Consider the following 23,342-nt stretch of genomic DNA (forward strand, 5'->3'; position numbering starts at 1 on the left):
AGTACACAGAGAAATAAAACTGTGTTTCCCCAGTCCCTGGTGCAGAATAAAAGAATGAAGTTGATGCTTAATGTTTGTGTGTAATTAAAGATGTTTTCTGGGGCTGCAGGCAAAACATAATGAAGCTGATTATTGTAGTCTGCCATGGATGTGATGGGTACGTAAAGGTTACTGTATACATACACAATGTACGAAAAACATTTTTATAGCACAGTGTGCTATATATGATATGGTTTTCACATGCTGAGAGTTAATATTTCAGGTATCAAATCTAGCCAAAGTAGCTCTTAACAAAATATGTGCAGGAAACACCATTGAATGCATAAGTGCACAAAACCATACTGCCAGATACACACATCCTCCCTATATGTTTATTTAGGGCTGATTAATATTGGTAGTAATAATAGTGATAGTAGTATATATCACATATATCAAGTAATACTATTTGTTTCAACCGGTTTGTAAAATGATTTCTCTGCAAACCCATTCTGCTAGAAGGGGAGAAAAATGAATCTACTGTATTTTAATTAAAATCAAATAATGAACATTAATAAAGATATTATCCTTGTTCTATTTAGCAGCATTGGCCCTGTTATTTTTATATTTTTCTGCATATTGTTGTCTTCAAATCACATGTGACTTCACTTCACAAAACAACCCTGATTTAAAAAACAATATAAAAGAATAGATATGCTTCTGTTTTGTGATACTTAAACACTGTTTATTCTTTTTTCCCCCTTCTTATTTTGGTATAATTTTTTTTCTTGTCGCTATTTGTGTAGAATTTACTGTATCTCTTATTTTTTTAATTAACTTAGTACATTTTGACATTAGTCATTGTGTGTTGATTCTCTGAAACTTATACCCTTTGTAATTCTTAGTACTGGTGGCCCTATGTACTTGATTTTTTTTGTAGAGCTTTGTTTATCTTTCTTGTGGAGTTAGTTTGCGATTCTAAATGATAAATATATTTTCTACCTATTTTATAATTGGCAAAATTGTGTTTTTAATGATTTTATTCCAACAAATAAAACATTATTCTGTTGGTAAAGGTGTTCTGCGCCTTTAAGAATGACGTCACGGTGACGTATGGCGCGGAGGGCGTGGCCGACTTGTGAAATGTCAGGGAGGAATGGCGCTCGGCGCGGTATTTTGAACAATCGCCTTTTCCTTTACTCGTTTTATCTGGAAACGTCGCCCAGCGTAAAAATCTCCGGTAAGCGTGTCTGTGTGTTGACCCACTCCACGTCCCGCTACACTTCACCCGGCAGGAAGCCGCTCACTCTGAACACTGTGTACTAATGTTGAGATATAATGTTGTGCTAGCTAGCTTAGGTTAGCAGGCTCAGCAAGTTTGCTAGTACAGTTGTCCTGCCCGCTGGGCTGGCTGTCTTGATGAGGCTGATGATGAAGATGATAGCGATGGTTGGGCACCAGTGTAGAGCACAGAAACCAAGATATAACCTTGAACTAATCTATTACAGTGTTGTGTTAGCTGAGGGAAAGTTTAGTGTTTACTATGAGACAGTTTAAAGCTAAATTGGTGCTAATATGACGCCAACTTAATGCGTCCGCAGATGAAAAGTAAAAGCTAAGTTAGCTGAACACGCGTATTGAAAGTTGTTTTAATCTGGTGGCAAAGCGATTCATGCACTTTAATTGTTCCTGTAAGCTGTCAGAAATCATAACAGCACATAATAGCTGTTACCTTTGCTGCTAGCTGGTTATGTAGCTTTTAATTTGCGTTAAACCTCATATTGTATCTGACGTTTGTTTGGTTTAGAGACGGATCTTGATAGTGTGTCTTCACTGGTTCAAAACAAGACTGCAGTATGTCATTAATAACAGGTTAGGCCACGCTAACTTGACTCACAGCCCCAAAGCACAGGCTACACATGCCGGCATGTGGATCTATAGGTGCAGTTATATTAAGTGCATTGTTGGACCTAAAATGTCCTGATCCATATGGATGTCTCAAGTGACAGCAGGAATTACTGAAGGCTAGCATTGTTTACGTTGTCAGAGTCTGCAGATAAAAGAGTTAGTTACTTGCTAATAGCTCACAGTCACCAGCAAGTATGATCCTCAGCTCTGATGTGTGTTAGCTGATGTGTTTTGTTGTGTGTGGGTGTCTGCGCTGGATGTAAATAAGATTAAATGCATCCCCTCCTTATCAGTAGCTCAGTGTTAGCCGGGGAGCTAACAGAGTTGATGACGAGGTAAAAATGGCGGATCTTTCGAAATCCAACCCCGGCCTGAAATAGTAACGCAGCCAGCAAGCAGCTTGTCGCTTTTTGCTCAGTCTTTGCCCCAGATGGGACCACTGCTCCGGGTCTGCACACACAGACGAGTCCAGCTCAGGAGGGTTTGTCTCGGTCGCTTACATGGAAAGAATCAGAGCAGTTAGCTGTGTGTGTGTGTGAGTGTGTGTGTGTGTGTGTGGTGGGTAGGGTTCATATGTGCGTTTCGGTGGATTAATGTTGGGAGTGGAGTGCTGCAGGACAAAGATACGCCTGAGATGATCGCTGCGGCCTAGCTAACCCAGCATCAGCTGTCAGGCCGTGTCAAACGTGACTCGTGTGCACCCCTCCATTGATTAAACCTCACGTGATTACTGAAACTAACACACAGGTATCTGCATAAAGTTAGCAAACCGGGTGTTTTCTTGCTGTGAATGTGGCTAACTCGCTAGCTTTACCTGCCCTGCATGTTTGTTTATTTTCTTGCAAAGCATTTTGTAAACAGTCTGCACTGTTGTCCAGTGATGCATTTCTGTTAGTGATGTAGAACAACACACCAGAAATTAATAGTATGTATTTTTGAATTGTACATCTTGTTTATTGCAATTGAATGCAACAACTATGAGTAAATGATTGATATATAATTATAGCTGTTTATCCTGCGATACAAAATGGCAAGAGTGCAAATATAAAAGTATAGGTTAGGGATACTCAACTTGCTTTTGGAAAATGATAGGAGACCAGGGGTCAGTTAATAACAAAACGTTTATAATATTTATCAGGTAAAATGAATAAAGGAGGCAAAGCTAGACGCAGCATCCCTGCACAGGGGTGTTTGTAGGATTGGAGGACATTCGGGTCTCATCCCAGACCTCTCTTAGGGGGTCTGTGGGATCCTCCTGGCTTTTTTTATTTGTTTTTGTTTTTTTAAGCAAGCTCTATTCTGTTTTTTGTTTCATGCCTTCTTGCACCTTTTACATTCAACATACTAAAAAAAAATGGCTGTGTGGATTAATTCGTTTTAATTGTGAATAGAAAAATGGTCAGCAGGCCACCCAGCATCCACAGGCTGTAAATTGAGTACCACTGGTCTAAGATAAACAATAAGGTGCAAATTCAAAATGTATACAATGCCAGAATCAGATGAACAGTATGGATCATAAAAATATAAACAGGTCAACAGGTCTGGTTAGGATCACTCTAGGTGGGGTTGCATATATACATGTGTATATATACACATACATATGAATGTACAGTAGGTAGATTAATCAACACATTGTTTGCAGGGTTCCCACAGTAATGGAGAACATGAAAAAGTCATTGAATTTGTTGTGTATAATGAAATTAATAAAGTAAGAAACTATAAATAATCTTCCATATATAACCTTCCACTTAGTGTGAAATAACGGCAAATTAATTTTCCTTAGCTGTCAACATAATGTAGCTTTAATATGCATCAATGAGTGACGATGTTTTGTTCACCATCGCCTTCATATTTTCATATTTACAGTCATTTTCTCCCTGGGTTTGTCTCTCCCTTCCCGTATGCCAGCTAGCTCGAATTATGTTTAAATAGAGTTTGAACTGGAGGGGATTGAAAAACTCTGGGCAAGTGGGGCAAGGAAAAAAAGTCTTTATTATTGGTCCTTGAAAAGTCATGGGAAAGTTTGAACCCTGTGTCTGTGATATGTTGTGTGCATTTTAATGTAGCTTTAATATGCGTCAGTTTGTGACACTGACATTTTCTCCTGTATGCCAGCTAGCTGTAATTATGTTTAAATAGAGCTTGGATCTGATATGATTAAAAAATGCCGGACAAGTCAGGCAAGAAAAAAATCTTTATTACGGGTCCTTGAAAAGGCATGGAAAAGTTTGGAAATGTTGTCCATGAAAATGTGTGAGAACCCTGTGTCTGTGATGTATGTTGTGTGCATCAGGCATCATGGTGCATTTAGTTCAGTTAGCGCATATGTTTCTGAAATCTGGTTAAAATATTTTCATCTAACTGATTAAAAATAATTAACATTTTTAAAAGCTACGAATTATATGTGCATGTCTTTGACTAACTGCATTATTCTTTTGGGATTAACAGAGAGCTGAGACTTTGCAAGCATGGATGTGGTGTCACCAGAGCTCAACAGCCTCCTTCCTGATGAGATCATGGACACTGAGGCGATAGAGGACATCCCTCAGTCCCAACCCGACGGCACCACGGTCCAGTCAGAGCCCAGCGATGACGCACCGGTCCCGATGGAGACGGATACACCCATAGCTGCAGAAAACCTGAGCCTCTGTGCAGATGCCACTTCAACAGAACACACTCAGGCTCTCACCACCTCCACCACCTCAGACTCCACGCTCAGCATCAGCTCCGGAAGTCAGCTTCCTATCTCAATTTCCAGCACGTCTGCATCCCTTCTTACCCTCAAACCAGCCCTGGCTACTTCCATAGCCACCACGAAAACAACAGACAGTTTGACTGGGACTAGTATCTCCACAAGTGGGTTACAGAAGCTCACAGCTCCATTTACCATCTCTGCTGCAAACCACCAGATCATTCTCAACAAGGTGGCCTCATCTCAAGCCACAGAGGCGGCGAAGGCTGCAGGTACTCAGCCCCAGGTCATCAAGCAGGAAGGACAAAAACTTTTGGTGACAGCAATAGGAAAGTCAGGGCAGCCCATAGTGCTGCAGTTGCCCCACACAGGCAGCAAGGCTGGCGTTTCACAGACTTCAGGAGATGCCAAATCTCAAGCGCCACAGTTTAAAGTGGTGACTATTGGAGGGAGGTCGGAGCTGAAGCCGGTGGCCGGGAGTGCTGGCAACCAGCTGACCACATTACAGGCCCAGCAGCTGAAGACTGTACAGGTAACACTGATTTGTGCTTATTTGACAATTTAATATCATAAGCATTTTAGAGTTTGCCACATTTTATACTCATGTTAGTATACTTCGCTGTGTGATTACCTCATACAGCAGAACATGCGTGTTTATATCATGTCAGTCTGCAGTAAAGGGTTACTGTAGGTCACTGATGCACATCAGTATCTAGTGTGAACAGCCACGGACATTCACCTTAGTACACAGTAAAGGGTTACTATAGGTTATTGATGCACATTAAGATCTAACAGTCATGAGGACCTGCTTCACTTCTTTACTTCTTTATTAAACCTTGCTTTAGGCCCTGATCACACAGAAAGTGTTTTAGCAGCTGGAGGCGGCTTTTTGTAATTGTTTTTAATGAGAATGAAGCTGTTTGCTCGCTGTTTTTGTGTTGCGCCTCGTGTTTCTGCGCTCTAGGAACCTGGCATTTTTTCCCATGCCATCTCTGCTTTTTTTTCCGTTGTTCAAATTTATGTTATGCTAGACCTGATGATAGACAGCAGGTTGTCAAACTGCCCCTGAGTCGTCCTAAAATCTGCCTGTAAACGTCCACGATGGAGGAGAAGCTCCTGGACCAACTTGTGGTACTCCCCATGATCCAGCCTCTTTTTTAGGGTCTCATGTACCCACACAGATCTCTGTTTATCTGCTGACAGCCTCTCACCCTCAACCAGAGCTACAGACAGTACCCTCTGCCTCAACATGGCAGCAGCTACACACTGATTACTGGGAAATACATAAAATGATAAACGGTAGATTGATTATTCGGGAAGGTTAGTGTAGTGACCCCTCATAGCATGTCTGGTGAGGTATGAGAGTGTGTCAGAGCTAACTTTGAGCTTACTATACGAACAATTGTGGATTTTCAGTTTGGTATTGTTCCTAACAAAAGACAGAAGTGCCTCTAAAGTCTATTATGGATGTTGTTTAGATTGACTGTTGGTGTATATTGAAGGGCAGGCCAAGCTGCTCTGTTCTGAACCCGCTGTAGCTTCCCTAGATTTGTCTCTGTGGCTCCTGACCAAACCAACCATGTGACTGTTGACTATCTTGTGTTTACCTGTCTCTTTTGTGTGTACTAGGAGAGCAATAAGTCAGATTGGTCAACAATTAACTACCTTTTTGTTTACATTTTTTAATCATGGAATTATGTCATGAGCTGCAGAGTCAGAGTTTTTCAGAGGATGGTGAGCTTGCTTGAATAAAACACAAATGATCTGTAGTTTGATGCACCCATGTACAGTGCTGTACACATGGTAAACAAAAACTGGTCAGTTAAATTCAGAATAATTAAGATAAAGCAATGATATAGAGAGAAAATCAAACATGAAATAAAGCTAACAATAATCTTTTAATATCAAGTACTACATTGTGACCTGTGCTGAGGCTTTTCTGTAACTGAAGACTTTTATCTGTTTGCATGTGTGACAGAAGTTTGCTTAAAACCTAAAAACAGTAGATGTATGCACCCTTTAAGTTGTGAATGTGTGAACACCAACTCTTACTGAATATCTCCACAGATTGCTAAGAAGACACCAGTGTCCTCAGCTGCACCGATCAAGTTCATCATCACAAAAACCGTGAACAGCAAAGGTCTCAGTCCTCAGACGTCAGTGTCTCCTGTTATTGCAGGTACGTCTATTTGCATCTCTGTCGTGTCATTATTGTTCACTGCTGATATTTTTGTTGGTTACGTTGAGACTACACAGTTTTTAAAATGTTTTAAACTCAGTTTCAGGTTTAACGAAGCCACATTTTCTGAAATCTTGTGCTGTGTGTTCATAGGACGGGTCCTGACACAGAATTCCCCGGGGATGCCTCCGAGGACCATCAACCTCTCTGAGTCCCACAACACAACAATACAAAGTATTCCCGGCAAAAAGATCGCTATATCACCCCTCAAGACTCCCAGCAAGGTAAATCCTACACACTGCTCCTCATTTACCAAACAAGGGATTATAATTATGTCAGTGAAGTCTTTCCCTCTTTTTTAAGTTTAATTAAATTAAAGCTGCAGGTGCATAGTGATGGTATTTCTATGCACCTGCAGCTTTAATTAAATTAAAGCTGCAGGTGTATGCCATTTTCAACTCAAAATATTTAGACTTGTAAAACTAGAATGTGGAAGCTCGTACACACCTTAAAAAACTTTTAGAGAGGTGCGCAGGAGGAAACTGTCCATTAGGGCTGCAATGAACGATTATTTTCATTGTCGACTAATCTGTTGATTATTTCTTCGATTAGTCGACTAATCATTTTATCGAAAAATGTGTTAAAATGTTGTTAAATGTCGGTCTGTCTCTCCCAAACCCCAAAATGATGTCATCTAATGTCTTGTTTCGTACTCATGCCAAAGGGTTTTAGTTCACCGTCATGGGAGAGTGTGTAAAGCTGCCAATATCTGAACATAAGAAGCTAAGAAGAGTATTTTGGGGTACTTTTATAGTACTTTTCTATGAAAAGTGACTTAAACCGATTAGTCGACTACTAAAATAGTCACCAATTATTTTAATAGTCGATTAGTCATCGATTAGTCGACTAATCGTTGCAGCCCTACTGTCCATAGGTGAAGAAATCAGAATTCCCCCACACTGTCCTTTTACTTGCAATAAACTTTATTAAGTGAACAATATTTCGGTCAGCAGGTCTTCATCAGGTTAAATACAAGAACAAAGAACATGACTGCCTCCCGTTTGGAGCTGTGTGTGTGCAGTGAAGTGTTACTGTAATGGTTTTGCCCTGAGATTTATCAGTAGCCTGACATGATCGCTGACTTGTTAGATATGTTTTCGTATAGATTTTTTAAAATTACATTATTCAGAGTGTATATTGATGCAGTTATTGCCAAAAGTGATCATATTCGATGGTGGGAGGTGCCTTCTTACAGGATAAACACAGGATCCGCTTCATTTCAGTGTGCTGTTGCACTGCTTAACATGTCACTGCAAGTGCTGGGAAAGTTTAACAGGAGTGTAATGTGTCAGCCAGCGGCAGCAGCTATGTGATTGTCAGACAAAACAAACAACAATATCAGCCTACAGGCCAGAAGCCATGTTAGTGGCAATGGCGTTCACAATTTGATTCAGTGTAAGCTTGAATGACATTCATCGGTTCTCCGTCTTGATAAATCTCCCTTGAGTTGTTTGTGGTTGTATGAGCCATGTGGTCGTGGTGATGTATATGCTGCTCCTGCCACTCAAACTTTGGCGGCAGATCTGGCTCATCTGCCGGCTGCAATACACATCAAATAGCATATGCCGACAGGTAATGGTGCAGACCCACACACAGACTGGGACTGATTGCGATGTCAGCTCATGGTCTCTGATTGGCCTCAGCTGAGTAGACGTTACCTGTATATGCTTCGATATGCTCTTTCTTCTTTTTCTGATGAAGGTCTGATGACCGAAACGTCGTCTGCTTAATAAAGTTTATTGCAAGTAATAGGACATTTTGATTTGTAGCAGGTGAAGCACAGGTGTCATGAATAACCTTAACGATGTTCCTTAAAGTGTGTCTGTCAGTCAGTATGCACAACACCAGAGCCGTGCAGCAGACACACCTACATGCAATACAGCCATCATTAATGTTATGATATCCACCTGTGTTTGCCAAGTCAGAATATCCTCTGTGACAAAGGTCTGTTGTTCTTAAGGCTACATTTCAGTTGTCTTTTCATTCAGGTTCTGCAGCACATGCAGCATTCATACTTTATTGTTTGAGAACTATATTGGCCTCCAGCTTCATGTGTTCCACTGATATGTTTGGGCCGAACATTAATATCATGTGAGAATATTAAAATATCTATCAGGTCAGTAGCTGGACTGATCATGCTTCGCTCTCCTTGTCTGTCCCTGCCAGGTGACTGTGGTGTCTGTGGCCTCCCCGACCTCCAGCGCCTCCCAGAAGTCAGTGACGCTCCCTGTCAATGTAGCACTTGGCCAGCAGATCCTCACAGTCCAACAGTCCACGTCTGCATCTCCAGTCAAGGTGGCCACCAGCCAGACCACGACGCAGGTAAGATCAGAGCACAGAGGTGGTTTATTGTCAGCTGGAGTAAGACGTGTCTGCGCTGGACTAGAAACAGATGACAGTGAAGTGTGTGGGGACGCTTAAAGGAGTGTTTCGTTGCTGGAAAGACGGCCTTCTAATAAAACTAGGATGTTTGTGTAGTATAAAGGTGCAGATACTTTTGAAATTGGTACTTTCTGCAGCGCTGACACAGCACTGTAGAGGTAGGTCAGGCTAAGTGAGACTAGGCTTGACTCATCTGTAAATCTGTCACAACATACTTGAAGTTTAAGGTTTAACTTGACTCCTGCTGTCGTTGATTCTCCTGCAAAGTTTCGTCATTTATACCTAAAGCTTTGTCTGCTGTTGTATCTGAATCTTTCAGAGTATCAAACCGGTGCAGTCTGTGGCCGTGGGAGGCGTCAGTGGCTCCCAGTTCAAGACCATCATCCCGCTGGCCACCCAGCCAAATGTGCAGCAGATTCAGGTTCCAGGTAGCAGGTTCCACTACGTCCGCCTCGTCACAGCAACCACAGCGAGCAGCTCAACGCAGCCCAGCGGTCCCAGCACCAGCACCATACAGACAGGTGACCTTTTTATAGCTGTGTAACAAACCCAGGTGACACCAGTGGGAGCTTTTCTGTGGCAGCTTACTCTTGTTAATGTCTCACAGCTAAACCCATGGTGGTGAGCACAGGAGCAGTCAGGATGTCTGTCCCCATCGTCCCAGCACAGACCATCAAGCAGGTAACTTTCTGTAAATCTTTATTCAAACTGAGCTTTGACTGTGAAGTGTCTCCTGAGCTGCATTCATGGATCATATTCCCTGCAGATGGCACCGAAGCCCTTGACATCAGCAGCCGTAGTAACCACCACACAGACCCAGCAACGCCTGATCATGCCTGCCACTCCGCTACCCCAGATCCAGCCCAACTTCACCAGCCTCCCTCCAGGCACCGTTCTGGCTCCAGCTCCAGGAGGCGGGAATGTGGGCTACGCCGTCGTGCCAGCACAATATGTCACACAGGTGAGTGGTGTTTTTGGTGTGTGTTTTAAAGGTCTTTGGTATCCATAATGAGCGTCCTCTGATGTGTTACCTGCTTCTCCTGTAGCTCCAGCAGACGCCGTTTGTGACCCTCGCCAGCAGCTCTGGTTTCCCGGCGTCCACTGGGGTCCAGACTCAGGCCAAACTGCCACTCAATGGGTAAGGAGGGACGTAAATGCAGTTCTTATGGCATCATGTGGGACAGAGCAACTAAACCATTTATCTTAAAAACTGTTTGATTGTTCTGTTTTCTTCAAAACAATAAAAATGTAGTGTGAGCTAAAATAGGAATTTGGGCTTAATGGAAACGTTTTCTTATCTACTTAAAAAACCTTTGTAAACTACATTCTGTGACTTAAGTTTACTTTAAAAATGAAGACCATAGAACTAACTAAGCTATACTAATTGACTGATTTGATTTTAAATAAAGTAACTAATATTATTCAATGGCGTTCATTCACAGCTTGTCAACAGCAGAGACAACCTCAAGGCCGAGGAAACCATGTAACTGCACCAAGTCACAGTGTCTCAAACTGTAAGTACGACTGTCTCTCAGACCTGTTTACTATTGTCTTTTCAGGTGTTGTGTTTGTTTGTCAAGACTGTGTAGATACACCACGACCTGTATGTGCTGCTGTGTTAAATATGGAGGATGGAAAATGTTAAGTATCATGCAAAAATAAATACGGGCATAAATAAATGCTGAAATAAATAAGGTTTTAAAAGGGGATAAATAAATATCTGCCATGCGTGTTTGGATCAACAGACTTGAAACAACTCCTGCTATAGACAGAGGGTAGGACCCTCCTACCTCATCAACAAAAATAAATAAATATAGTTGTTAAAAAAATGTAGAAAGGAATTTAAGATATTTGTGTCCTGTTTAATTATCTAGTTTTATTTATTTATTTATTTCCATATTTCAGCATTCAGTTTTTCATTTATTTATTTCTGTATTTATTTGTTACAGTATTTTTAAATTTCTTTTTCTGTTTTTTATACATTTATTTTCGTACTTTATCTTTTTATTTCTCTATTTTATAGATTTTTTTATTTTTGTTTTTATTTTATTTTTTTATATTATTTTTTTTCAATTATTTATATCTATATTTATTTATGTATTCCTGTATTTCTTATTTCAGTTTTTTTGTGTATTTATTTATGTATTTTATTTATTTTTGTATTTTATATTTTTTTTAATTTATTCCTGTATTTATTTGTACATGTATTTATTCCTATGTTTATTTATTTTTGTATTTTATATTTTTTTTAATTTATTCATTTATTTATTTATTGATAGCATCATTTTTCATCCTCCATAATTAATTGCTGATGGAAAAAATGTTAACAAGAAATGTTGGTCTACTTCAGTTTGTGTTTTGGTACCACTGTATGTTCTTATTCCGACTGTTTCACTAAGCAGAGCTCTGTTTTTCTTCCCCAGATACTGTGACTGCTTTGCAAACGGAGAGTTCTGTAATAATTGTAACTGCAATAACTGCTTCAATAACCTGGAGCATGAAACAGAACGTCTCAAAGCTATAAAGGTAAAGTCAGGAGTTTGTCAGATGTGTTAATGGATCGAGTGTCCGTCCTGTCAAACAGATGAATGAAGGTGAAAATGTGTTTTCACAGACGTGTCTGGACCGGAACCCGGAGGCCTTCAAACCTAAAATCGGTAAAGGCAAAGAGGGCGAGTCGGATCGTCGACACAGCAAAGGCTGCAACTGCAAACGCTCAGGCTGCCTGAAGAACTACTGCGAGTGTTACGAGGTGGGTCTGCCCTCGCCGCAGCGTTCGCAGGAGCTGTTTTAATGTAACTGTGAAACCCTTGTTTTGTTTGTGGCTCTCTAACTGTTGTTTATGTTTCCTTTGTTTCACCTCGAAGGCGAAGATCATGTGCTCGTCCATCTGTAAGTGCATCGGCTGCAAGAACTTTGAGGAGAGTCCAGAGAGGAAGACGCTGATGCACTTGGCAGACGCAGCAGAAGTGAGAGTACAGCAGCAAACTGCAGCGAAGACCAAGCTGTCGTCACAGATCTCAGACCTGCTCATGAGGACGACGCCCGTTATTTCAAGTGGAGGCGGGAGGTACTGTGACACTTACCTCAGTTACAACAAGTTACAGGAGCAGCTGAGGAACAACTACATGATTGCTATTGGGATTATAACTCAGAGTCCTTTGATGAATTCTGAGTTTAGTCTGTGTGCAACAGTGTTAATGCTGTTAACAAAAACTATGATTAAATATGTTCGGCAGCGACCTTTTTTTCTATGATTGTGACGACACGGCACCGTCATTAAATGCAATCTATAACTAACTGTTAACGAAAAACGACGAGACTTAAATGTAATTTACATTAATATCTTTGACAAAGAAGAAGAGACAAATTATTTTTTGTGGGTTGTTTTTTCCTCTCCCAGTGCTGCAGTTCTGTGTCTTGTGCTGCATATCATGACTACAGCAGCAACGCACCATGAGCTCAGTTGAAAGAACTTGGAGGAACGTACATAAGTTAAAGTTAAGAGTGACAAAAACAGGGCTTAGCAGAAATAAACAGGATGATATTTGGGTCCATTTTGTTAAAATGAGGCTCTGAAAAGAAATCAAACTAATGCACTGCTTTTTTAGAAGCTGCATTTTTACGGCCCAGACACATGTCACGTTTTTGTGCCCTCAAATCCATTGTGAGGCCATGCTATAAAGCCAGAGGTATGCCAAAGTGGTGCACACGTGTTCCCAAGCGCCTGTTTTTAAGGGCGCGGCAGCTGTACCCTGAGGTACGCAGCAATGTGTAATGCATGTCATGCGACATGGAAAAACCAGTGGTTAGCATTGCTGTTTCACAGAAAGTGGGTTCCTGGTTTGAACCTGGGGTGGGGGAGCCCTTAGGCACGGGTTTCTCCAGGTACTCCGGTTTCCTCCCACAGTCCAAAGACATGCAGGTTAATTGGTGACTCTAAATTGAACGCAGCAATCACACTCAGGTGTGAACACACCAAAACAACCGGACTGAGACCTTCTTGAAGAGGTGGTGTCAGCAGCCTCAGATTAGACTAAAATGTCCGGACTTTTAGTCAACCGAGCCTTGACTTACAGAAACAGGATGAGGTTGACTTAATATGATTATAACCTGAGGACATTTGACACAGGCCTAAGGCTAAAAAATATTGGAGACAAATTTAACACTAAATGACTGTAACATCTGATTGAGGGCCCGCTGATGACATGAAGGATGATGTGTTTTCTAACTTGTCTCTCTTTTCCTGTCCCCTGCAGGCTGCCGTACACGTTTGTCACAAAGGAGGTGCTTGAAGCGACGTGCGAGTGTCTGCTGGAACAGGCCAAAAAGGCCGAACAGACTCACCAGCCTCAGGTGGAAGCAGAGAGGATGATCCTGGAGGAGTTCGGACACTGCCTCATGAGGATAATCAGCTCGGCGGGGAAAGCCAAAGCAGACTGTGCCTCCATCAACTGCTAGGCCGAGCTCTCTGGCTCCCTCCACCCTCTAACCTGAACCCAGCTGCGGGGGCCGAGAGGCACGGATTACTCTGCACTCTGTCTTGGAGCCCCGGGGTTTCTCTCCTGCAGGGAAACAGGTTGTCTCCCTCGACAAAAGGCAGAACAATGGCCTGAAAGTAGACTCCCCTGCCTGGGGAAAGCTAAGACCAGCTGGGATAATAAACACGGAACAGACGTTTGCAAACTGAAGGACAAATGGACAGAGCACGGCGCCTCTGGCGGACTTTAGAGCTGTTCTCACATTTGTTCACCTGGCTGCGATGGACAGAAATGACTCTGAGCTGAGCACTGAACAGGGATTTTAACATTTCTTCACTTTACTTTCCCTCCAAGGGCCCCATGAAATCTGTTCTCCAACTTTTGTTGTTCCATTTTATTCTGTTCCCTTTTGTTCTTTCTCCCTTTTTGACAAAGCAATGGCTGTAATTTTTATGTAATCATCTGTGCTTACGGTAGAAAAACAGAACGTGTATCTTTTGATATTTATTTTGACAAGTATTTGTAATCATTGTGAGCGCTAATAACTGTGTGGCTTATAGTGCTGCAAACTGTTAATTATTATTAACCAACGCTAGGCTAAATTGTTTCAATGAAAAATGAGTAGAGGCAAATTTAGGTTCACACCTAAAAGCAAATTAATTGTAAGATGAATGCAAACACATAATGCATTATGCGCGCACACACACACACACACACACACACACACACACACACACACACACACACACACACACACACACACATGCAGCACTGCTCAGAGTAGGTGGAACACGGCTGGTTGGGCGGAGGTCGATGTTTCCTCTGGTGCTGTTTTGTTATCAGTCACATGCTTACTGTACATTAAAACACCATGAATGGAAAAACAACTGAGACCAACACGGCTCGTTAAGTGATGTTCCTGAGTAGATGAGAGCATGTTAACGTAACACAGATCTAATTATAGTTAAGTGATGTGTCCGAGGCTGGTGTGATGTCAGAGGGACACAAATGAAGCGCTAATAAGGGAGCTAACGCACATTTTCACACCTTATAGCAGGAGTAAATAATAATGTTTACTTTGGCATGTTCAAACGTGTATTGTTTGTTGTCTTCCTGGCGTCACTTAAAGGTATGGTTTGGATTTTGTAAGTGGGGTTGTGTGAGGTACATATCCATAATTAGCATATTACCTACAGTAGATGGCGGCCAGCATGCCTCAAGCTGGGAGAAGCAGTCACAACAGAAGCTAAGCAATGTACTGATGTGGACGGGGGCAGCAGCAATACACATTTTAGCGACTTAAAAAAAAAATTTCTAATATTTTCAAGGCTTTACCCTGCTGCTCAGACAGCCCTTTCCGACATGGAGTTCCTTCAGATCCTTAAAGTCTTAAAAGGAGTCACATTCATTAATCTTTAAAATGAGATCTTAATTGGTTTTAAAGAGCCGACAGAAAATGCTGACGTTTTGTTTTGCTCCTTCACTGCGTCCTGAATGCATGGTCTAGTTCCACTTCTCTTTAACCCCTTAAAATCTGAGCAAATTGACTTGGTTTCTTTAAAAAACACAGGAAGGAGAAGACGATGAGCAATGAAAAGAGGAAATGACCCCAAAAAAATAGCAAGAAATAATTAAAGAGAAAATTAAAAATAAGGAAAAAAAAAAATCTTTTTTTTTTTAAAGAGATGAAATCAAACAAACAAGGAAATGACCCAGAAAAAGAGCTTAAGTATGTGATAATGAGAATTATAATATAGTTTTTTCCTTGCTTTTTGAAAACAAACAAATGACCTTGAAAAAGAGCTTAAAAATTATAATTCTGTAACATATTTTTAAATATGTAATAATGATAACTATAGATATAGTTTTCCCCCAGCTTTTTTGGTTTTGTTTTTTCCCTAGCTTTTATTTTTAAACAAGGTATTTTTATTGATAATTCAACAAGATGCACAGAGCATCAACAAACAAACAAACAGAACCAATAAGGAGAGAAAACAACCCCACCCACCCATAAACAAACAGAGAAAGCCTGACCAGCGAAAGGAAATAAGACAAAAACGAAAAATTAATTAATTAATGAAAAAGATTTTAAAATGTATTTACATAAATATAAGAAAAGGATGAAAAATAATTTAAAAAATATATACTTTTTTGGGGGGTGGGGGGGGCCCCTTAGCTTTTTAAAAATACTTTTCTAAATCTATTAATAGTTTGCAACTTGTAAAACATTTCTCACCAAGTTGCCTTTATTCCCCATGTTCTTGGAAGAAATTACACCAGTTTGCTCAGGGTTCAAAGGTTTGAATACTCAAGAATGGCGCCTGAAAGCAGCACAAGAAAGATGATGTCGCTCTAGGTTTCAAAGGGTTAATGGTAAAAAAAAATAATCTTTGCTTGCTCTAATCTCAGCAGCCATCTTATGTTAAATGAAGTATACTGTAACATTTGGTGGCGTGACAACCCTAGTTCACTTTTAGATCAAAATTTGTAAATGTCTTGTATTTGAAAACAAACCAACTGTCTGTTTTCATCTCAAAGAACAAATATGGTCTCAAATAAAACCCAAAAAGAAAAGGAAATGAATATTTCCACCAAAGATATCCTGACAGAGCCCTTTAAACCATTGTCAGCCATCAAAGTTGTGTGAATGAGGCTTTATTTTTGGGTCACTGGTCAGCCTATAGGCCTGTTAGGAACTGCAGTTTTGATTGAAATAAAAAAATATTATCCAGTAATTGAAAATATACATGTTACAAAATAATGTCAGTAATTAAGAGTCTTGGAGGCTTCATTAAATGTTTATGACAGGAGAAAGGTGCATGAATCCCCAGCCTTCCTCATAGTTAAGTAGAAGCAGCTCATCCCACCCAGTAGGTGGCGACAGCGCTCACAGAGTCAAGCTTTCAATCAGAAGAGGAGGAAGATGAAGGAAGAAGATCTTGGAGAAGGTTGGTGCAGAACGAAGTAGCAGCACGTTGGATGTCTTCAGGAAAATGCTTGCGACAGGAACATTTAAATTTCATGTACCAGTATTAAGAAGTGCATATTAAATAAATTTAGTATGTATATGTAGCTAGCTAGGTCGCTCTTCTGTTTTTAGCATGATTCTGAAACGAGGTTTCGTCCAGTAACGTCAGCTGAAGTTGTGTCTCTGCACATGGAGGTCCATGTCCGGTAATTAGGTGAGTAAATTATTAATTAAACCTGTTATAACAGTTTTGTTAGTTATATAGTGTCGGAGACGGCACAATTAGATTGCTTAGCGTGGTAAACCGACAACCGTGAGAGCACGTGGTCAAGAAAAGACAGCGCGTTCCAGAGTGTGACGGGCCACGCCAAACTCCTGTTAAAGATTAGGGTGTTTAGTCTGAACTCACGTATAGACAAAGTTTCATTGGTTAAAATAACAAAACATGATCTCTTCCTGAAGTATAAGCAGCAGCTCTTTAATTCGGCATACATCCTACAATCCTAACGCTTGTTTTTATGCAGTAATTCGGTGTACACATTTCACCACCTACAGGTTTGATGGTAAATGTCTAATGTGTCGTCTTTTACAGATCTGAAGAGAAGGGACTCCTCAGATGGACCTCAGATGCATGTATGTATTGCAGTGTGCTATATAATCAAGTGAATAGCCATCCCAATGATTATACCAATCACTACCCATCTGACCCATTCATATGTCTGGGGAAGATTATTCATGAACTTCTAAATGAGGGTTTCTGGCATTCACCTCCCAACTAAAGAAGTTGCGGTTGTGTGATTTTTCGTCTCATTTTAATATCTGCATTATTCTTTCAGGGTCGACCTGCTGAGGTGAAAGCGAGTTCAGGTGATTCTTGACACAACTACTTCTACAAAGTGCACCTGACTGGTTTGTTTTGGCTTCTATTTAAGTTATTCATCATCAAATAAATACAAATTGTGAAGCAAAGTTGATGTGTGTGTCGTGTTTTGTTCAGGAGAGGGCTGGATATTTGTGGGGAACTAAAGTTAACAGCCCTTTCTTACATTTTGTACATTTAGCACCAGACTGTCCCTGTTTATTTCATGTGTATATCACATATCTATAGGCAGAAATCATCCTATTAATCCTTTCACATCATAGTTGGGTGGAAGTGGTGGGAAATTATTTTACACAATATGTACTTTGTTGTAGGTACAACATTGAGGTACTTTTACAGACCATCTCTATTTGATGCTTTTTTAAGCTTCATTTCATTTCAGAGGGAAATAATGTATTTTTTACTTACTTACTTACTACTTATATTTTAGAGTCCAAAATATGTAAATCTGAGCAGCAGAAATTATTTTTTCTTTACCATTAATCATGTAATGGCCCCTCACATTTATCTGGTCTTTGGAGGGGTTCGACCCTTAGGTTGGGAACCAGTGGCCTAAGCTCCCAAACTGTATATAAAGTAGTTAAAACTAGGTCTGTGTCAACCAGCTCCAGCAGTGAACTATAGCTTTCACATTGTTGCATCAGCCTAAAGCTAGTGTAATGTTTTTCTGCAGATGAGTGGTTAACCTTTTAAAATGTACAGTACATTTTGCTTGTTGTTCTGCACTTTCACTGAAGCACAATTTTGATTTGTAAGAGAGCAATTTTTCTCTTGTATTGGTGCTTTTACTCAGGTTGAGTATCTAAAACTTTCTTTTAAATGAATCATAAATATTCAGTATAAATGCAAGGTTTGTGTATGGATTTTTAATGAAAGGTAAATTACAAAAATACTGGGAAAAGTCAATCAAAAAAAAATTAAATCATTGAATCAAAACATGAAATATGATTACAAGGAATAAAATTAAAACATTAAGTATAAGCAAAAAAATAAACTTATGGAGCATAAATTACAGAATAAAAGTACAACAAAATAGTAAAGAATACATGTGGTTATTTCAGACTATTTAGTAAAGCATCTTTTTCTCAATATTTTATAATAGTTTTCAACACAAAAATAACACAATGGCCACAAGAACTAAACATCTGGCTTGGCTCCCTTTGACAAAATATACAAAGCACACAATATACTAGAAGAGGTGATTACAGACCATCCCCTATGTACTGTTCAGCTTCTATGTATGCATATGTAGTGTATATGGAAACACTCAGTCTCATTACAGTAGACACTGATGCAACAACTTAACATCTGAGGAAAAGAAAGGAAAATAAATACCAATTAAAAGAAATGGCATGAAAGAATATAACAATAAATAATTTATAATTTGGTAGAAAAGAGGTGTGAAACAAGAACAGGACATATTGGTGAGGAGAATAGGTAAATAAATAATTAAATAAGTAATAAAGGAGTCTATTAATCCCTTTAAATTTAATATAGTATTTGTGAGTCTTTTCCCTGTATATTAAAAAAGGGATGACCGAATCATTATAAAGTCTATCATTTTATTTTTTACATATTTTTTATAATATATATTTTATTATTATTTATTGTTATGTTGTTTTTAGGAGTAGATTTATTAGTAAAATATAACGCTAGCATTGTTAGCATGCTAGTAGGTGGAGCAGTGTATAATTACAGCTAGCATAGTTAGCATGCTAGCAGGCGTAGCCCCGGACTACGTAAAACTAGCGTAGCATAGTTAGCATGCTAGCCGGGTTAGCGGTGTAGCCGTCCCCCGGAAGCTGTTGTTCTTCTTCGTGGCAGGAGGAGGTTGTTGCTTAGTGCCACGTTGATGGAGACCAGTGGGGACGTGGAAATCTGTCTTGAGTCCGTAGCCGGGACCCGGTAGCCTCCTTCTTGTGTTTTTACAGCCGTTAATCCCGAAGCAGAAGCGAAAGGAGGAACTCGTTCGGGTGGAGCAGTGTGTTAGTGTGTGTGTCACCTATTTTATGTGTGTGTTCATGTGAGAAGGAGCAAAGGAAGGGAAGGTAAGCCGCTTTAGTTGGAGTAATAAGATGTGTGTGTGTGTGTGTGTGTGTGTAACTGTCTTCACTCTGTTATATTGTGCAGCCAGCTAGCAGGCTACATAACGTAATATCCCCTCTGTGGCTCGAGGACATGCCGTACCATGTTACAGCAGAGCAGGTACAGACAGTGACAACACTCTGGAGCCTGTTTTCTGATGTTTGACTTTAATGTCTCTCATTACTGAGGCTCCTCACTGACAGTGTGTGTGTCCATCAGCTGTTAGCTTGATGCTAGCTTCTACTTTATGTCTCCCTGACTTCACCTTTGAATGAAGAGCACCGACTGGTTCCCTGCTGTCTTAAAAACTACATGCTATTTGCATTTTCACTGCAGCAACACAGCTTTAACATGCAGCACACACATGATGAATAGTGTCAGTGGCTGTAGGCCTCTGTGTGTAACTCTGACTGCTGTGTTTATTACAGTCACTGGGCTGAAAGGTGGACACACACCACACTAAAGTGGGAATGAAACCTGAATTACTTGTTTATAAAGCTGTCACATGCAGGCTGCACCACTGACTGTGTGCCTCCTGTAACCTTTAAAGGCTCACTTACACCCAGTGACCAGTTTATTAGGTACACCTGGCTCACACTAATGCAGCCCTGCAGTTGAGTTTTAAACTGTTTCAGAGAGGTGTTGATTCAACTGTGGATGTGTTGCTAGTATTTTGTCCACCCTGCTTATATCAGTGAGAGGATGCTAAAAAATAGAAACACTGCTCAATTAATGCAGTGCAACAGCCTCCAAAATGAGCATCTAAACACCTCTTTGAAACAGTTTCAACACAAACTGCTTGAGTTTTGCAGGCCTGCTGTATTAACTTTAGCTGCTTCTTGATCTGTGTTGACAAATCCAGTGTCTGTTTTTCAAAATCCGTCTTTGCGTTGCTGTCCTGCCAACGTGGCCCAGCAAGTAAACACTGTCTGGGACACACACATGTCACACTAAACACATACGCTGCAGTCACATTAGCAAGGCATCTTTTCACAGCCTGCATGCACAGCAGGAGCGGTTACGTAACATTAATACATACGTCACAGCAACCAGTAACCGAATGTACTGAATGTACATTGAACATGTGAAAAGGTGTGAACCTGTCCTTTAACACATCATCTGAATGTAAATGATATGCTGTGTTATCTGAGGTGATTCCTACAGAGGGCACGTGGAGGGAAACATGTTAGAGTTACTGCATGTTAGTTTAAAATGTGAACTTATTGTTCCAGGATGAAACTCAAAGAGATCAACCGCACAGCCATCCAGAGCTGGAGCCCTGCACAGCACCACCCCATCTACCTAGCAACAGGTATGAGCATGCAGCGAACACCGGCACACGCCTGCTGGTGTTGTGACAGGACATTATATAATTTTTGACTTCATACATTCATACAGCTGTTTAAACTAATCTGAGTCACAGAGCATGCACCTCACTTGTTTGCCTGTTTGATCCTTTGGCAAATGTCAGTAATAGAAAATGCATTTTGTTTAGTTTATTTGGAATTATGAGAGGATGGACAATGAGTGACACTGCAGTGGAAAACACAAAGTCTGAGACTTGTGCTTTTAGATGTAAAGATAGCAAAGATGCAGGAGCCCAGAGCCAAGATAAATTTTACATTTAAATTAAAAATAAGCTTCAAAAAGTTCCTCAGATTTACTCCTACTCACTAACTTAAGAATGAAAGTGATTTATGTAATTAAGTACGACTTAAAGGTCCAGTGTGTCAGATTTAGGAGGGTGTATTGACAGAAATGGAATACAATATAAGAAGTATGTTTTCTTTTGTGTATAATCACCTGAAAATAAGAATCATTGTGTTTCCGTTATCTTAGAATGAGCCGTTTATATCTATGTATGGAGCAGGTCCTCGTCTACAGAGATCACCATGTTGCACTGCCATGTTTCTACAGTAGCTTTGAAAGGACAAACCAAACACTGACTCTAGATAGGGACATTTGTGTTGTTGCGTCAGTCACTATAGTCAGCAGCCGATCCGTGATGAGAGCATCAGAAAAACACTGACTTGTTTGAAGGTGAAACTGCCTGATTCAGTGTTTTTATGGGTTTAAATCACCTGGTCTGTTTGTTTGGAGAGGAGCAGACCTCTGAGGATGATTTCTCTCCCAGTAAAATCTCCTCAACGTCTGAATCACACATAAGGTGATGTTACGTCCCTGCGAGAGGTCTAGGGGAAGGGGGGAGTAACTCGGTGAAGTGGTGGGAATTTTCAAAAAGAGAAAAAGGCAAGCAAAACAAATTGCCAGTTTAAAATACGTTTATTTACAACGAAAACGGGAAAAAGGAACCGGATCGCCTGTAGCAGGGACACACAAAATAAAGAAAAGATTAAACACAGCCAACCAGATATCACAGCACTGAGACAAACTCTCACTTATTTACCCACGTTTTATAGACACGCAATTGTCACAGTCTTCTGGCCCACTGGCACCAGCACTACTCCTCCTCCATTTATTGATACTCTCGCTGATGAGGAATGAGTAGGATTAGCTGCACGCTGAAAAAAAGCAAGGAGAAAACACAAAACAAAGGGTGCCGAACAGCGCAGGAGAAACACTGATTTGTAACATGAAACTTCTTTATTCAGTGTTTTTACTGGTTTAAATCACCTGGTCTGTTTGTTTTGGAGAGGAAGAGACCTCTGTGGATAATTCAGCTTGTAGTAAAATCCTCCTGAACAATGAACACTGAAGGAATTCTTGCCTGGAGAAGTTTCAGCTGATTGCAATCTGCAGTCCTCACTGCTAGAGGCCACTATATCCCCTAAATCTTACACACTGGACCTTTAAGATAAACTACAGTACATAACTAGAGGTGAGCACAAACCCCCTGAGGCATGTCTTTGTACAAACTGTTATAGTCATGATGAATATTTTGCTATCTATCTGTTCATGTATATTTCAGAGTAGGCTGGTTTTAGTCTAATATTTGGATTTGATTCGAACATCAAATAGGGTGTTACCACTTGTTTCTTTATCAGGGGTGCAAACAACACATATAAAGGTGCCACTGATTTTGTTTGCACTCACTTTCCACCCGTCTCCATTGTCTGCACTTGTCAAATGTTATTAAACTCTCCTGAATATATGTTTTCTCTGAATTATACCAGCAGCAGAATTTATTTTCTGCTTCACTTGTTTTTTTTCCTGTTTTAATTTCAGCAAATTTCCTATCATTTTAGCCCTATTTATACAATATATGTACATGTATTGGATTTTTGTTAACTTTAGGCTAATTTCTACAGTAGATATTAAAATATAGACTTTTTTTAGACTTTATTTTCATTATTTTAAAAACAAAAGTAGACAAAACCAATAACAACAGACGGATAACGGGCCCTTTGTGTCCCTTTATGTCCGTGATAGTCCTTCAAGATCACCAACGTCCTTATGATCCTTGACCTTGATTCCTGGAAATCCAGGGTGTCTCTAAGGAGGGAGAAATCCTCCACTCATTCATGAGCCACAGTCCATCCTGTATGTCTCAGTGCTGATGGGGACGAAGCAAAATTCCCTAAATGAAATTACTTTAAAGTCGAATAAGATTTCCATTTTTTCCAGTATGTTTTTTTTTTTTTTTTTTTACATTTTTTAGTGGCATGACTCAGAGAAAAAGTCAGTTGTTCTTTAACATAAATTACCATAACTATTTCTATCCATTCAGAGACTGTTGGAGACTCTTTATTCCACCATTTCCTGGTTCTTGC

The 23,342-nt window shown here is 40.2% G+C and overlaps 2 protein-coding genes and 1 long non-coding RNA gene across 8 annotated transcripts in view; all 3 read left to right on the top strand.

Annotated features, from left to right (window-relative positions):
- Window positions 1-1,100: 1,100 nt before the first annotated feature.
- lin54 (lin-54 DREAM MuvB core complex component) lies at window positions 1,101-14,569 on the top strand. 2 transcript variants are annotated; one of them, XM_049560059.1, is made up of 14 exons: window positions 1,101-1,216; window positions 4,333-5,108; window positions 6,644-6,755; window positions 6,909-7,039; window positions 8,982-9,137; window positions 9,517-9,718; window positions 9,805-9,878; window positions 9,964-10,158; window positions 10,244-10,335; window positions 10,640-10,711; window positions 11,621-11,723; window positions 11,812-11,949; window positions 12,065-12,267; window positions 13,457-14,569. In XM_049560059.1, exons 2-14 carry the CDS (start codon window positions 4,353-4,355, stop codon window positions 13,656-13,658), a joined length of 2,436 nt encoding a protein of 811 aa, XP_049416016.1. In that variant the 5' UTR covers window positions 1,101-1,216; window positions 4,333-4,352; the 3' UTR covers window positions 13,659-14,569. The 2 variants fall into 2 exon arrangements, with proteins under 2 accessions (XP_049416016.1, XP_049416015.1); XM_049560058.1 differs by lacking the exon at window positions 1,101-1,216 and adding an exon at window positions 1,433-2,631.
- A 1,814-nt stretch (window positions 14,570-16,383) lies between these two features.
- LOC125878705 (uncharacterized) lies at window positions 16,384-17,608 on the top strand. The gene is made up of 3 exons (XR_007447771.1): window positions 16,384-16,860; window positions 17,239-17,279; window positions 17,483-17,608. It is a non-coding gene; the product is annotated as an uncharacterized LOC125878705 (long non-coding RNA).
- Window positions 17,609-19,361: 1,753 nt separating this feature from the next.
- sec31a (SEC31 homolog A, COPII coat complex component) overlaps window positions 19,362-23,342 on the top strand; it is a 32,421-nt gene continuing 28,440 nt past the window's right edge. For all 5 annotated transcript variants that reach the window (XM_049560045.1, XM_049560046.1, XM_049560048.1 and 2 more), the window contains exons 1-2: window positions 19,362-19,574; window positions 20,844-20,923. In XM_049560045.1, coding sequence (XP_049416002.1) covers window positions 20,845-20,923 — 79 coding nt within the window. In that variant the 5' untranslated portion in view covers window positions 19,362-19,574; window position 20,844. The remainder of the gene's footprint in view (window positions 19,575-20,843; window positions 20,924-23,342) is intronic.

The sequence above is a fragment of the Epinephelus fuscoguttatus genome, linkage group LG18 (genome assembly GCF_011397635.1).
Source record: "Epinephelus fuscoguttatus linkage group LG18, E.fuscoguttatus.final_Chr_v1".
Classification (NCBI taxonomy): domain Eukaryota; kingdom Metazoa; phylum Chordata; class Actinopteri; order Perciformes; family Serranidae; genus Epinephelus; species Epinephelus fuscoguttatus.